Source organism: Phacochoerus africanus, chromosome 8, assembly GCF_016906955.1.
Source record: "Phacochoerus africanus isolate WHEZ1 chromosome 8, ROS_Pafr_v1, whole genome shotgun sequence".
Lineage (NCBI taxonomy): Eukaryota > Metazoa > Chordata > Mammalia > Artiodactyla > Suidae > Phacochoerus > Phacochoerus africanus.
In genome coordinates, this window is record NC_062551.1 from 50777874 (window position 1) to 50791464 (window position 13591).

Sequence of the window (13591 nt, forward strand, 5' to 3'; positions counted from 1 at the left end):
GCCAGGGACCAAACCCGCAACCTCATGGTTCCTAGTTGGATTTGTTAACCACTGTGCCACAGTGGGAACTCCAGTGCTATTAGTTTTGTTATTACTCTGTTTTCTAAACTTTTTATTTTCATAAAAATAATATGAACTAATATAAAAATAATTTTATTTATTTTCTTTATTTTTTGTCTTTTTAGGGCCACACTTGCATCATATGGAGGTTTCCAGGTTAGGGAACCTACACCACAGCTATGGCAATGCAGGATCTATAAGCCACTGAGCGAGGCCAGGGATTGAACCCAAAACCTCATGGTTCCCAGTTGGATTCGTTTTTGCTGTGCCACGACGGGAACTCCAAAATAATTTTAAACTTACAAAGAAAAGTTGCAAAAATTGGATAAAGAATTTTCATGTATTCTTTACACAGAGATATCAAATTTTTTTTTGAGCATTTGCTGTTTTGTTTTGTTTTGTTTTGTTTGTCTTTTTAGGGCTGCACTTGCAACATATGGAGATTCCTAGGCTAGGGGTCGAATTAGAGCTGTAGCCGCTGGCCTACGCCATGGCCACAGCAACGTCAGAGCCAAGCCTCGTCTTCGACCTATACCACAACTCACGGCAATGCCGGATCCTTAACACAGGATTGAGGCCAGGGCTCTAAGCTGAGTCTTCATGGATGCTAGTCAGATTTGTTTCCACTGAGCCACAATAGGAACGCCCCAGTTTGCTCATTTGTAACCAGCCAGCAACCACCAGGAACACTCCTGTATTCAAAGAGCTAAGTTTGTTTTGGCTTTTTGAAGCAAGGAAGCCCAGACACCACAGGGTGTCTTTGTAAGAGGCAATCAGATGGGGCTGCTTTTAGGGTTTTGGCTTGTGTTAGCTGAGTTGGGGAGGTTTTTAGGCAGTGAGGGTTTGTTCTGATTTGGATGCTGTCAAGAAGCAGACATAATTTGATGACTGACTGTTGTCATAATTTGTATCTAGTAGGTGGGAGAAACAAAATCAGACTTAAGTTGTTACTGTTCATGAAGTTTTCACTCATGTTTCCCATTGCGGGGGGAATTGTTTGGTTATTTTAGTCATTGTAGAGTGTCTGTGTTACGGAGCAGCTTGTCTTTTTCTTGTTCAGTACTGTGCTTGTTGATAAGTTGAAAACACCAGGCTCTAGCTGTTGCTATTAGCTGTCAGTGCTATCCAGTTTTTCTCTTTCACAGTTTTATTACGCTTATATGTTATTTGTTGGCAGAGCCATTTGAGAGCAAGCTGGATCGATCAAAAGGAGATTAAAGACATTGATAACACACTGTTATCTAATCCACAATCCATACTTAATTTTTTTCAGTTTTTCCTAAGTCTTCGAGAGCCAGTTTTCTTTCCTAGTTCTGGGGCCAGTCCAGTTTATGCATTGTACTCAGTTTTTGTTTCATTAGTCTCTTTTCATCTAAAATGATTCATTAGGCTTTTTCTTTTTGGCTCTTGATATTTTTGAAGAGTATCGGCAAATTATGTTGTGGCAGGTCCCTCTTTTTTGGTTTATCCAAGATTTGTTCATGATTAGATTCAGGCTGTACATTATCAGCAGAGATGCCACAGAAGTGGCGAGGCAGCCTTCTCAGGACATCATATGACACAAACGTCCGTTTGTGGATTTGTCTCAATTGGTGGTCTCAACTCTGTTTCCTTGGTTAAGGTGTCTGCCAGGTTACTGTTTTTCCTTTTGCAGTTAATATTTTGAGGCTATATGGCTATCTTATTCCTCACCAAACTTTCACCAATTTTTAGCATCCATTGATGATTTTCCAACCATCTTTCGTTCTACACTTATTCGTTTGCATTCCACCATAGGGGGAGCTTTCTCTTCTCGTCTATTTCTGAAACATTCCTTTATTTATAACAATACATTTGTAACTCAGATTCCCTTATTTTTTATTTAAAATAAGTATGAATTGTCAAGCTTTGTTGTTGCTGAACCTTGGCTTTTATTAATTTCCTTCACTGCACTGCATACTTGTCAAAAGAATTCTTCCAGGGAGTTCCATAGTGGCTCAGCAGAAATGAACCCGACTAGTATCCATGTGGATGTGGGTTTGATTCCTGGTTTTGCTTAGTGGCTTAAGGATCTGGTCTTGCCTCGAGCTGTGGTGTAGGTTGCAGACACGGCTGGGATCTAGCGTTGCTTTGGCTGTGATGTAGGCCAGCAGCTATAGCTCCAATTCAACCACTGGACTGGGAACTTCCATATGCTGCACTTGAGGCCCTTAAACAAACAAACAAAAAACAGTTCTTCCTGCTTAAAAAGAATCAACATGTTTTTATACTGTTTGTAAAAATTTGTGTCAATTTCAGTATTGTTGAGGCAACAAAATTATTAGGAAGACAGATTTTCAGAAGTCTAAAGACTCATGTGACAGACCAGTAAGCTATGAATCTTACAGTGTTCTGTTGGTAGAAATCACATTTATAAGGATGATTTCAAACTATAAAATATCATCTGCTTTACTACAGTTTCTAAGAAATAAGAAACCCTGAGGGTCTTCTCAGAGCTGGCTTTCTGCCTTAAAACAGTCTCATGAGGTGGGTACCATTGTTCTCCCCCCAGCTCTGCCAATGACTGAATTGAGACAAACAGACATCAATAATTTGCTCAAGATGACACTGCTAGTGAGTGGCATAGCCAGGATTTCATCCAGGGCATGTTAACTCCAAAGCTTACTCTTACTTATGTGGTTTACACCTCCCGAGAGTAAGCTTCCTGTGGAAGCTGCAGGAACACTGTGTTGGGGCCACTGTCTGTGTTGGGCACGTTGTTCCTTGAACAGCTACTGAGAGGGGTGACAGGGGTCTGGTATCCACTCCAGGCTCTGCTCATTAAGCGGGTTCAGCTGCGGCCACCCTGGAGGCCTGGGTGCTTTGCCAGTTCACAGTGAGCATCATGTGGGTTAAGGACAGTGTCCATTAACTTCCTTCTCCTTTCCCAGTTGGTATTCTTAGGACCCTGCATTTATTCCCAGAAGGAGAGGAAATGAGCACATTCAAGGTGAGTAGCGTTTGCCTTTCTTGCCGTTAAAAACATCATTTTCATATTCAGAGATTGAACCCAAGTTTTTCTCTTTCACAGAGTCAGGACATATGAGGACCTGTTGAGTGTGCCATGTACTTTTTTTTTTTTTTAATCCCTGTTACGTTTAATTGGTTTTGATTTTTTTTCTTTTTTCTTTATTTTATTTTTCGTTCTTTTTTTTTGCTCTTTAGGGCCGCACTCGTGGCATATGGAGGTTCCCAAGCTAGGGGTCAAATCGGAGCTACAGCTGCCAGCCTACACCACAGCCACAGCAACACAGGATCCAAGCTGTGTCTGTGACCTACACCACAGCTCACAGCAGTGCCAGATCCTTAACCCACTGAGCCTGGCCAGGGATCAAACCCGCCACCTCATGGTTCCTAGTTGGATTCATTTCTGCTGCACCATGATGGGAACTCCTCTTTTTTCTTTTTTTTTATATGACGACTTCTTTATTTTTTGTTTATTTTCCGTCTTTTTTAGAGCCACACCCAAGGCATATGGAAGTTCTCAGGCAAGGGGTTGAATCAGAGCTATAACCTACACCACAGCTCATGGCAACGCCAGATCCTTAACCCACTCAGCGAGACCAGGAATCTAACCTGCATCCTCACAGAGACAACGTGGAGTCCTTAACCTGCTGAGCTACAATGGGAATTCCTTGTTTTTCTTTTATTTCATCATTTTTTATTTCACAAGTAAAAGAAATTAATGGAAATGAAGACCAGCTCCCACTTTACTACTTCCCAGCTTACAAATCAGCTACTTTTATATTTCCTTGATCTCTTCACCATATGTATTCATAGCTCCGTGTTTGTATTTGTAACATAAATACAATTAAAATTGTTTTTCTTTTAATACTACATAACATTCCCTTCTAATTGCTTTATCATGTTCCCACAAACCTGTGTATCTATTTTTTTAAACTATTCTTTATTCGTAGACATTCAGTTTAGAACTTTCATTATTTTAGTAGCACCTCAATGACAATGTTGCTGATAAAATCCATTCCGAGAAATATTGCCCCTTTCACCATTAATATACGAGGTATTCAGAATTGAAGAGATATGTTTTATATGTGGTACCGTGGATGTTTTTGATAGAATATCCAAATAGGGCACAGCACAGCAGGATCAAACTGCTGCTTCACACAGAAGAAAAAAGATGTGTAGTTAGGGTCTTTCTAGACCAGAGCTAGATCCTGTGTTCCCCATGCCTGAGTCAGACCCTGTGTATATTCCTTTACTGATTTATTCGTTTGTTTGCTTTTCCGTCATGTATTTTTTTCCTAGTCAAAGTAATACATGACCTCAGTTTAAAAAGTCCAGTGGTACTTAAAGCATTTGTCACCTCATTGACACCTCAGGATAAAGAGATGCTTGGTTTCATCTTTATTTTATTTATTTTTTTAAATTTTTATTATTTTTTTGTCTTTTTGCCTTTTTTCTAGGGCTGCTTCTGTGGCATATGGAGGTCCCCAGGCTAGGGGTCGAATTGTGCCACAGCCACAGCACTGCGGGATCTGAGCCACGTCTGCGACCTACACCACAGCTCACGGCAGCGCGGGATCCTTAACCCACTAAGCAAGGCCAGGGACCGAACCCGCAACTTCATGGTTCCTAGTCGGATTCGTTAACCACTGCGCCAAGGTGGGAACTCCCATCTTTGTTTTAAATATAAAGAAAAAGGGTTGTGAAGAATGAGGAACCAGCTCAAGTTCATCCAGAAAGCCAAGGATGTGAAGTCAAAGGACTGCATTCAAGCAAAAGTCAGAGACAAGAAGAAAGAGTTTTCATTCAGAGACCTGGCAGCCTTGGTTAATTTCCACATATAGTGTTGTTCCTCCTCATCTGGTTCCCATCTCAGTGAGAAGGCAGGTGCCATCAAACACTGCCAGGACTAAATTGGTAAATGTTTCTGGGGCACTTGGCAATAATAATTAAAAAGTGAAACTTTTTGAAGTTGCCTTGTGTCGTAGTGGTTAAGGATCTGGCGTTGTCACTGATGTTGCTTGGATTTGATCCCTGGCCTGGGAACTTCCATATGCCACTGGTGCAGTCCCCCAAAAAAGGTAATACCTTTTTAGTTCAAGATTCAGCAGTTAGAATTCTATGGAGTTTACTGAGAGCACCAGGTAAACACACAAAGCTTTCTCCTCTATACCTGCACTTCTGCTGAGGCTGTGTGGCATTGGCAGGGTGCAAGGTGGGGGCTGGGAATTCTACAGAATGAATTTGAACCAGAGCACCTTCCCACTCATCCTCCTCACCTCTTTTCCACTTTCCGTGAGTGTAAGGTTGTGGTGATATTGTTTGTTGTAGGAGGCAGTGACCTTCAAAGATGTGGCTGTGGCCTTCACTGAGGAGGAGCTGGGGCTGCTGGACTCTGCCCAGAGGAAGCTGTACCAGGAAGTGATGGTAGAAAACTTCAGGAACCTGGTCTCCGTGGGTGAGGACAGCCTTTCTCTGAAGTGTCTTTGTGACCTTGGCATTTCAAGGCTTTAAAGATCTTGAAATGGTTCCCTTAGTTTGGGGCCCAGACTTTTCTAATTCCTATGGGCACATGAGGATGTTTCTGGTCTTTCTAAACAGTATGTCTCAGGTCTTTTTCATTTGTGTTTCACAAAAGAACTGTAAATAGCATACTGCTGTACCTGATCTCTTCTTTTTCACTTTCCACTCCTGTCCCATTAGTAGATTATAAAGCCATGTTTATTGAGCCCTGTATGTGATATGTATATATTTTTTCTTTTTCTGGCTGTCCCAAGGCATATGGAGTTCCCAGGCTAGGGATCCGATCCGAGCCGCAATTGCAACCTACACTGCAGCTGTGGTGGTGCTGGATCCTTAACCCACTGTGCTGAGCTGGGGATCAAACCTGTGCCCCCGTGTTCCAGAAATGCCACCAATCCTATTGCGCCACAGTGGGAACTCCCTGTGTGTAATCTTTAATGAAATAAAATAGTATAGAAAATATCGCTTCTTAGGAAGAGTAGAACACATTGCAGCAGAAACTCTGGCTCATTGCATGAGTAGTGTGAGAGCCAGTGGGAATAGATTTTATGAAAACTGACATTGGTTAGAAACTAGGTCATTCAGCCTTCACTTAAGTAATACATATATCTACATATGAATATGGGTCATTAAACAAATGCTATTTCTTCAGTGGATCATGGTACAAAGTTTGAAAAACACTGCTTTCAGTATCTTTATAGGGCCGTACCTGCAGCATATGGAAGTTCCCAGGCTAGGGGTTGAATCTGAGCTGGAGTTGCTGGCCTACGCCACAGCCACAGCAATGCCAGATCTGAGCCACATCTGTGACCTGCACTGCAACTTGAGGCAATGCCAGATCCTTTACCCACTGAGCAAAACCAGGAATCAAACCCAGATCCTCACAGATACTTCATCAGGTCCTTAATCTGCTGAGCCATGGTGGGATCTCCTCCTCCCAATGTCTTGAATATGCGTTGGAACTCAAATTTTAACTTGTGGCTTTACGAATTCTCAGGACATCAACCCTTCAAACGAGATACATCATGTAAAGAAAGAAGAGAAGCTTTGGATGATGAATTTAGCAACCCACGTAGAAATTTAGATAAGAACCAAATGATTATGAGTTCTTGTGGATGACTCTCCATCTTTTTTGCTTGTCATAGTCCCTCTGCTGTCCATCACCTGGTCCAAACTGGAAATCTCTTTCCCGGGTAATTGCACGGTCTTTGTGCTCGTTGCCTGCTCCCACCTTTCTCCTCTTACAGTCTGTTCCTAAAGTGGCAGTCAGAATGGTTTTTAAGTCAGGTTATGTCAGTTATTTGTTCAAAATTCTCTTGTGGCTTATTTTACCTAGAATAAAAGCCACTTAAGGTGGCTTTTAGAGTCCTCTACAGTCTGCCATTCATCTCCCATTACCTTTCTGGGTACATCTATTAACCTCCCTCTTGCTGTCTTTTCCATCTACATCATTCCTCCTGCTGTTTAGCAGACCTGCAAAGGATGCTTCTGCCCTGTAGCCCTTTTCTCGTCCTTCTCTCGGCCTGGAATATTCTCTCAGCTATAATCCTCCAGGCCTCTTCACTTCCTTCAGGTCACTCACTTTGAAGATTGTGAGAGGATTGTCCTCTGACCACCCTATGGAAAATAAAGTCCACTCTTTCTTACTTCCTCTTCCCTGCCTTACTTTGTATCTATGCACTGATCATCACTCTTGTATATTTTTGTTCACTTGTTTCTCACCTCTCCCTCCTCACCAGAGGGTAATCCAGGAGTGGAGGAATTTTGTCTGTTATGTTCATTGCTCATTGTCCTCAGTGCTTAGAATAGTGTTGGTATATGGCAGGGACTCTGTAAATATTTGCTAAATCCATGTTTGTGTTAATGGATAGAGCTATAGCAAGTAGTTGATAAACTAATCAACATGAATAAGGGATTTTTTTTTTTTTTTGGTCTTCAAATCAATTCCTAGCCTAACTAATTTCTCAGGTGCCCATGGTGTGTGTATGTGTGCGTTTGCCTTTCTGTACAAGTTTGCCCTATTCAGCTTGTACAGACACATGTATAGAACCTATTATTATAACCAAGCTGATTAAAATGCTTTCTATGTGATTTTTATGGAACTGTTAGTAACAGAGCATATTCATTTGAGGAGGAAATATTTTTTTGAATGAGGATTCTTATGATCATTTCTAAAGTATCTCTCCCACAGAAGGAAGAAAATTCTTTTTTTTTTTTTTTTTTAGTGGCCAAGCCTGCAGCATGCAGAGGTTCCAGGCCAGGGATTGAATCCACACCACAGCTATGACAATGCCAGATCCTTAAACACTAGGCCACCAGGGAGCTCCAGGAAAAAAAATCTATTTCCTTATCCTTATATCAGGGAGAAAAGGTCTCAGAATATAGCCAGTTGAAGAGTTAGCTTTTCCCCATCTTGGGGGTGGGGGGCGGGCGGGGAATGGGGGAGTCATGCCTATGGCATGTGAAAGTCCCTGGGCCAGGTATGGAATCCAAGCCTCAGCTTCAGCAGTGCTGGAACCTTAACCCACTGGGTCAGGCTGGGGATCAAACCCACGCCTCAGCAGCAACCTGAGCTACTGGAGAGACAATGTTGAATCTTTACCCCACTGTGCCGCAGTAAGAACTCCTGTATGGGTCACTTTAGAAGACATTTCAGTAATACCACCTTCACTGCTTGTGATGACTGTGTGTGTGAGGTAACTGATGGTTTCTAGTCTGTTTCTTTAAAATACTTATAATAAACTATGGAATTTATTCCCAGATCACTAATAAACTGGATTTTTCACGTGGAAATCATTCTTATTAAAGGCCAATGTATTCCATGTCCAAAAATTTTCCATGCTGTTTTCAAAGAGATAGCATTTTCCCCTGGCCTCTAAATTTTGACTCCTACTTGGGGTTAGAAAGTGTATTAGAGAGGTAGTACAAGTGCCTCAGAAGGGTCCAGTGCATAGGTCTTCGTGCCTTTCTTTCACCCCAGCTGATTCTTAGCACCTTTGGTTTTCTCCTCAGCATCAAGTCCCTTTATGTCCCACCGCTTCTGATGCATCCTTTCAATTTCTCAGAAAACCGTTCTTTCTAGTCTTTTTCCTTTTTCAGATACTGTGCTTGTAAAAGCTCTTCTGCTTCTCTGACTTGGTTCTAACTTAAACTGGAAATCAGAATTATGGAGAATCCTAGAAATCAAACTGGGGTTCATCTGTGCATGTATTTTTTTTTTCCTCTTTTTTTTTGGTCTTTTTGTCATTTTAGGGCCACACCAGCAGCATATGGAGGTTCCCAGGCTAGAGGTCTAATCAGAGCTACAACCACCAGCCTACACCACATCCAGAGCAATGCCAAATCTGAGCCATGTCTGCGACCTACATCACAGCTCACGGCAACACCAGATCCTTAACCCACTGACCGAGGCCAGGGATTGAACCTGCAACCTCGTGGTTCCTAGTCAGATTCGTTTCCACTGCGCCATGATGGGAATTCCATGTGCGTGTATTTCTTGAGCCCTGATTAATTGCCAGGCACTGTTAAAGCTGTGAGCACAACACATTGCTTGTCTTTATTGATACTGCATTGTGGTTGGAATGACACGTAGTTTTTGAAAACGATTTAAATAGTTATGTCGTGGAGTTCCCTGGTGGCTCAGTGGGTAGAGGATCCAGCATTGCCACTGCTATGGCTCTGATTACTGCTATAGCCCAGCCCTTGGTCACAGTTAGTAGATAGAATAAAGAAGTAAATGGTATCTCAGATGGAAGTAATTTTAAGTGAGTTTCGTTAGTGCTAACTATTTGGGGGTTTAGTGAACCATCTCTTGGTTTCTGTCAGTATATAAACCAGGGAACTTCATTTGTGTTGAAAAAGATAAGCCAGACCATCCTCAGGTTCATTACAGTCTCATACTGTGTCCTACGTGTAAAATCTTGAATCTTTGAATAAGCTTTTATTTGTCTACTTCTCTGAATTCTCTGTCCTTATAGGAGAAAACAGTCAAAATCAAAGTGAGTTGAGGGCCATTCAAGACAGAGGATCCCATGAAGAGCTTTCCTGTTGGCAAATCTGGCAACAGATTGCAGATGACTTAACCAGATGTCAAGACTCCATGATAAATAGTTGTCAGTTCCACAAACTAACAGGTGATTCCCCCTGCCAGGCTGGGGCAGGATTATCTATTCATATTTCTGGAGATGAGAACTGTATATTAAGTGAGAAAATGAATGGTCCCAGTGGTATTGGAAATCCAGAGTTTGCAACTTTGGGAGTCCAGAATTCTTGGAGGAAAACTTCCTTGACTGAGTCACAGAATTATCACTATAGACACAAGCCCATTTCCATGAAAAATAAGCTATATCAGTGTAAAGAGGATTTTAAAAACATCAGTTGGATTTCACATCACCTTGATAGTCATCGAGAACACAAAAGTGAAAAATCTTATAACCATGATGATTATGGAAAAGACAGCATGAGGCTTTCAACGTTTCAGAATAGTATGATTCACACACAACAAAAACCTTACCAGTGTGATAAATGTAAAAAAACCTTCACCAGTCTCTCCACCTTTGGTCTTCATGAGCAATTACACTCAAAAGAGAAGACGCACATGTGTAGTGAGTGTGGAAAAGGCTTCTGTTATAGCTCAGTTCTTCATATTCATCGGAGAGTTCATATGGGAGAAAAATGCAGTAAATGTGATGAGTGTGGGAAGGAGTTCACTCAGAGCTCACATCTGCAAACTCATCAGAAAGTCCACACCATAAAGAAACCATTCAAATGTGAGGAATGTGGGAAAGGCTTCAGTCGTAGATCAGCACTTTCTGTTCATTGTAAAGTCCACACGGGAGAGAAACCTTATACCTGTGAGGAGTGTGGGAGGGCCTTCAGTCAGGCCTCTCACCTTCAGGACCATCAGAGAGTCCACACAGGGGAGAAACCATTCAAATGTGATGCATGTGGTAAGAGCTTCAGTCGGAATTCACATCTTCAGTCCCATCAGAGAGTCCATACAGGAGAGAAACCATACAAATGTGAGGAGTGTGGGAGAGGCTTCATTTGTAGCTCAAATCTGTACATTCATCAGAGGGTCCACACAGGAGAAAAACCCTACAAGTGTGAGAAATGTGGTAAAGGCTTTAGTCGACCTTCAAGTCTTCAGGCCCATCAGGGGATCCACACTGGTGAGAAGTCATACCTATGTAATGTGTGTGGCAAAGGTTTTACTCTGAGTTCAAACCTTCAGGCACATCAAAGAGTTCACACAGGAGAGAAACCGTACAAGTGTGATGAGTGTGGAAAGAGCTTCAGGAGGAACTCTCATTATCAAGTTCATCTGGTTGTCCATACAGGAGAGAAACCCTACAAATGTGAGGTATGCGGGAAGGGCTTCAGTCAGAGTTCCTATCTTCAAATCCATCAGAAAGCCCACAGCATAGAGAAGCCTTACAAGTGTGAGGAGTGTGGGCAGGGCTTCAATCAGAGTTCACGACTTCAGATCCATCAGCTGATCCACACTGGCGAGAAACCATACAAATGCGAAGAGTGTGGAAAGGGGTTCAGTCGTAGAGCAGACCTTAAAATTCACTGCAGAATCCACACGGGAGAGAAGCCCTATAATTGTGAGGAGTGTGGGAAAGTGTTCCGGCAGGCCTCAAATCTTCTGGCACATCAGAGAGTCCACAGTGGAGAAAAACCATTCAAATGTGAAGAGTGTGGGAAAAGCTTCGGTCGGAGTTCACACCTGCAAGCCCATCAAAAGGTCCACACTGGAGAAAAGCCATATAAATGTGAGGAGTGTGGGAAGGGCTTCAAGTGGAGCTTGAACCTTGACATGCATCAGAGGGTTCATACAGGAGAAAAACCGTATAAGTGTGGGGAGTGTGGGAAGCACTTCAGTCAGGCCTCAAGCCTTCAGCTTCACCAGAGCGTCCACACTGGAGAGAAGCCATACAGATGTGAAGTGTGTGGGAAAGTCTTCAGTCGGTCTTCACAACTACAGTCTCATCAGAGAGTTCACACAGGAGAGAAACCTTACAAGTGTGAGACATGTGGTAAGAGCTTCAGTTGGCGCTCAAATCTAACAATTCATTACAGGATCCATGCTGGTGATAAATCCTATAAAACTGGTAGAAGCAGTAAGACCATCAGTTCACACAGGAACAAAATTCTATAAAATGATTTAAAAAAACCACCTCAAGTGTCATGTGGATTCTTCCAGTCATCAAATTAAAAAAAAATCATTTATTTCATTAAAGTCAGTGTTTCAGCCATAGTTCAACATGTCCAAATAGTCAGGAGGCCACACGGCAGAGAATTCTTGTAAGTGATATAGTTAGGGCTTCAGCTTGAACTTTGACCCTTATTAAATATTACTGAGGAGAGAGGCCTTAGTATAAGTTTTGTTAGGTCTATGATGGACATGCCAAAATTAATGCCCCTTAGAATGTAAGCTCCCTAAATGTAGAGGCTCTTGTTCTGAATCTATGTAGTCTTAACATTGCCAAATACTTTGTGGGTGCCCAATATTTGTTAAATTAATCAATGAGAAATTTGGGAAGAAATTATATTGCAGTCACCTCCAAAATTTCATAAAAATTTGTTTTCAGAACGAGTAATGTAAATGTGGCCTTAAAATTAATTCAGGAAGACACAGAGTTTAAGTGTTTAATGAGAAATCACTCATTTACCACCATCTGTAATATTAATATGTCATCTCCTCTTGTGATATGCTCTTATTGTACCACCAGCCTCACTTCAAGTTGAATTCTTATCTTGGATTTTGTCTAGTATTTTGTTAATTATTTTGTGGGGGGGGGGCATATCCGTGGCATATGTAGGTTCCCAGGCTAGGAGTCAAATCAGAGCTGTAGCTGCTGACCTACACCACAGCCACAGCAACGTGGGATCCAAGCTGCATCTGTGACCTACAGCACAGCTTATGGCAACTCCAGATCCTTAACCCACTGAGTGAGGTTAGGGATTGAACCTGTGTCCTCATGGATGCTAGTCAGATTCACTTCCGCTGAGCCACAATAGGAACTCCTGTTTTGTTTTTTTTGATTTGGCCTTGTTTGGGGCATGTGGAAGTTCCCAGGCCAGGGACTGAACCTGTACCCAAGTCACTATGTGACAATGCCAGATCCTTACCTGGCTGTGCCAAAAGAGAACTTCTCTTTTTTTTTTTTCTTTTTTTTGGTCTTTTTGCTATTTCTTTGGGCCACTCCCGTGGCATATGGAGGTTCCCAGGCTAGGGGTTGAACCGGAGCTGTAGCCACTGGCCTATGCCAGAGCCACAGCAACGTGGGATCCGAGCCACATCTGCAATCTACACCACAGCTCGTGGCAACGCTGGATCGTTAACCCACCGAGCAAGGGCAGGGACCGAACCCGCAACCTCATGGTTCCCAGTCGGATTCGTTAACCACTGCACCACGACTGGAACCTCCTCTGGTTTGTTTTTTATAGTACAAGTTCAGTTATCATTTGTGACAGTATAGACTCATTGCAAAATGGATTGTTAATCTCGTAGTACGGAAAAAATTATACTGTTGACTTCAAGAATATCAAGGCAGAGTTTTAAGAATCAGAGCTGCTAATGACTCTGACAGACATTTCTTAGTATGAATTGATTGTTGGTTTCTTATTCTCCACATTCACATCTAGGCTTTGGTGTGATTGTTTTCCAAGGGTTTTATTGCGACTTCTTAAGTAGAAAGGCTCTTTAAAGTTAACTACTTTTGTCAAGTTTTCTACCCCATTACTTCCCAGCATGAGGAAAAAAGGAAAAAAATATTTGTTGGAATTTGATAACTTTTTCCTAGCAGCGGATTGAAAAGTTGCTTTTCGAAGAGCAGCTGGTATCAAAATATAGATTGTGAATCAGCTTGATATAGCAATCATAAAATAGGAACTTACAATTAGGAAATTCAAATAGAAAAGGTGAGTAGCACATCAGTGTTGTTACTAAATTTTGTAAATCAATAGGAATGTCTTTAAATATATTTTGATATCATATGCCATAACAGATCCATTAAAA

At 41.9% G+C, this 13591-nt stretch overlaps 1 protein-coding gene across 2 annotated transcripts in view; it reads left to right on the forward strand.

Annotated features, from left to right (window-relative positions):
- LOC125132112 (zinc finger protein 234-like) overlaps positions 1 to 11746 on the forward strand; it is a 34882-nt gene extending 23136 nt beyond the window's left edge. Inside the window, exons 3-5 of one of the 2 annotated variants that reach the window (XM_047788968.1) lie at positions 2970 to 3028; positions 5374 to 5500; positions 9543 to 11746. In XM_047788968.1, coding sequence (XP_047644924.1) covers positions 3014 to 3028; positions 5374 to 5500; positions 9543 to 11728 — 2328 coding nt within the window. In that variant the 5' untranslated portion in view covers positions 2970 to 3013 and the 3' untranslated portion in view covers positions 11729 to 11746. The remainder of the gene's footprint in view (positions 1 to 2969; positions 3029 to 5373; positions 5501 to 9542) is intronic. The other variant, XM_047788974.1, reaches the window with a different exon arrangement.
- The last annotated feature ends 1845 nt before the right edge of the window (positions 11747 to 13591 follow it).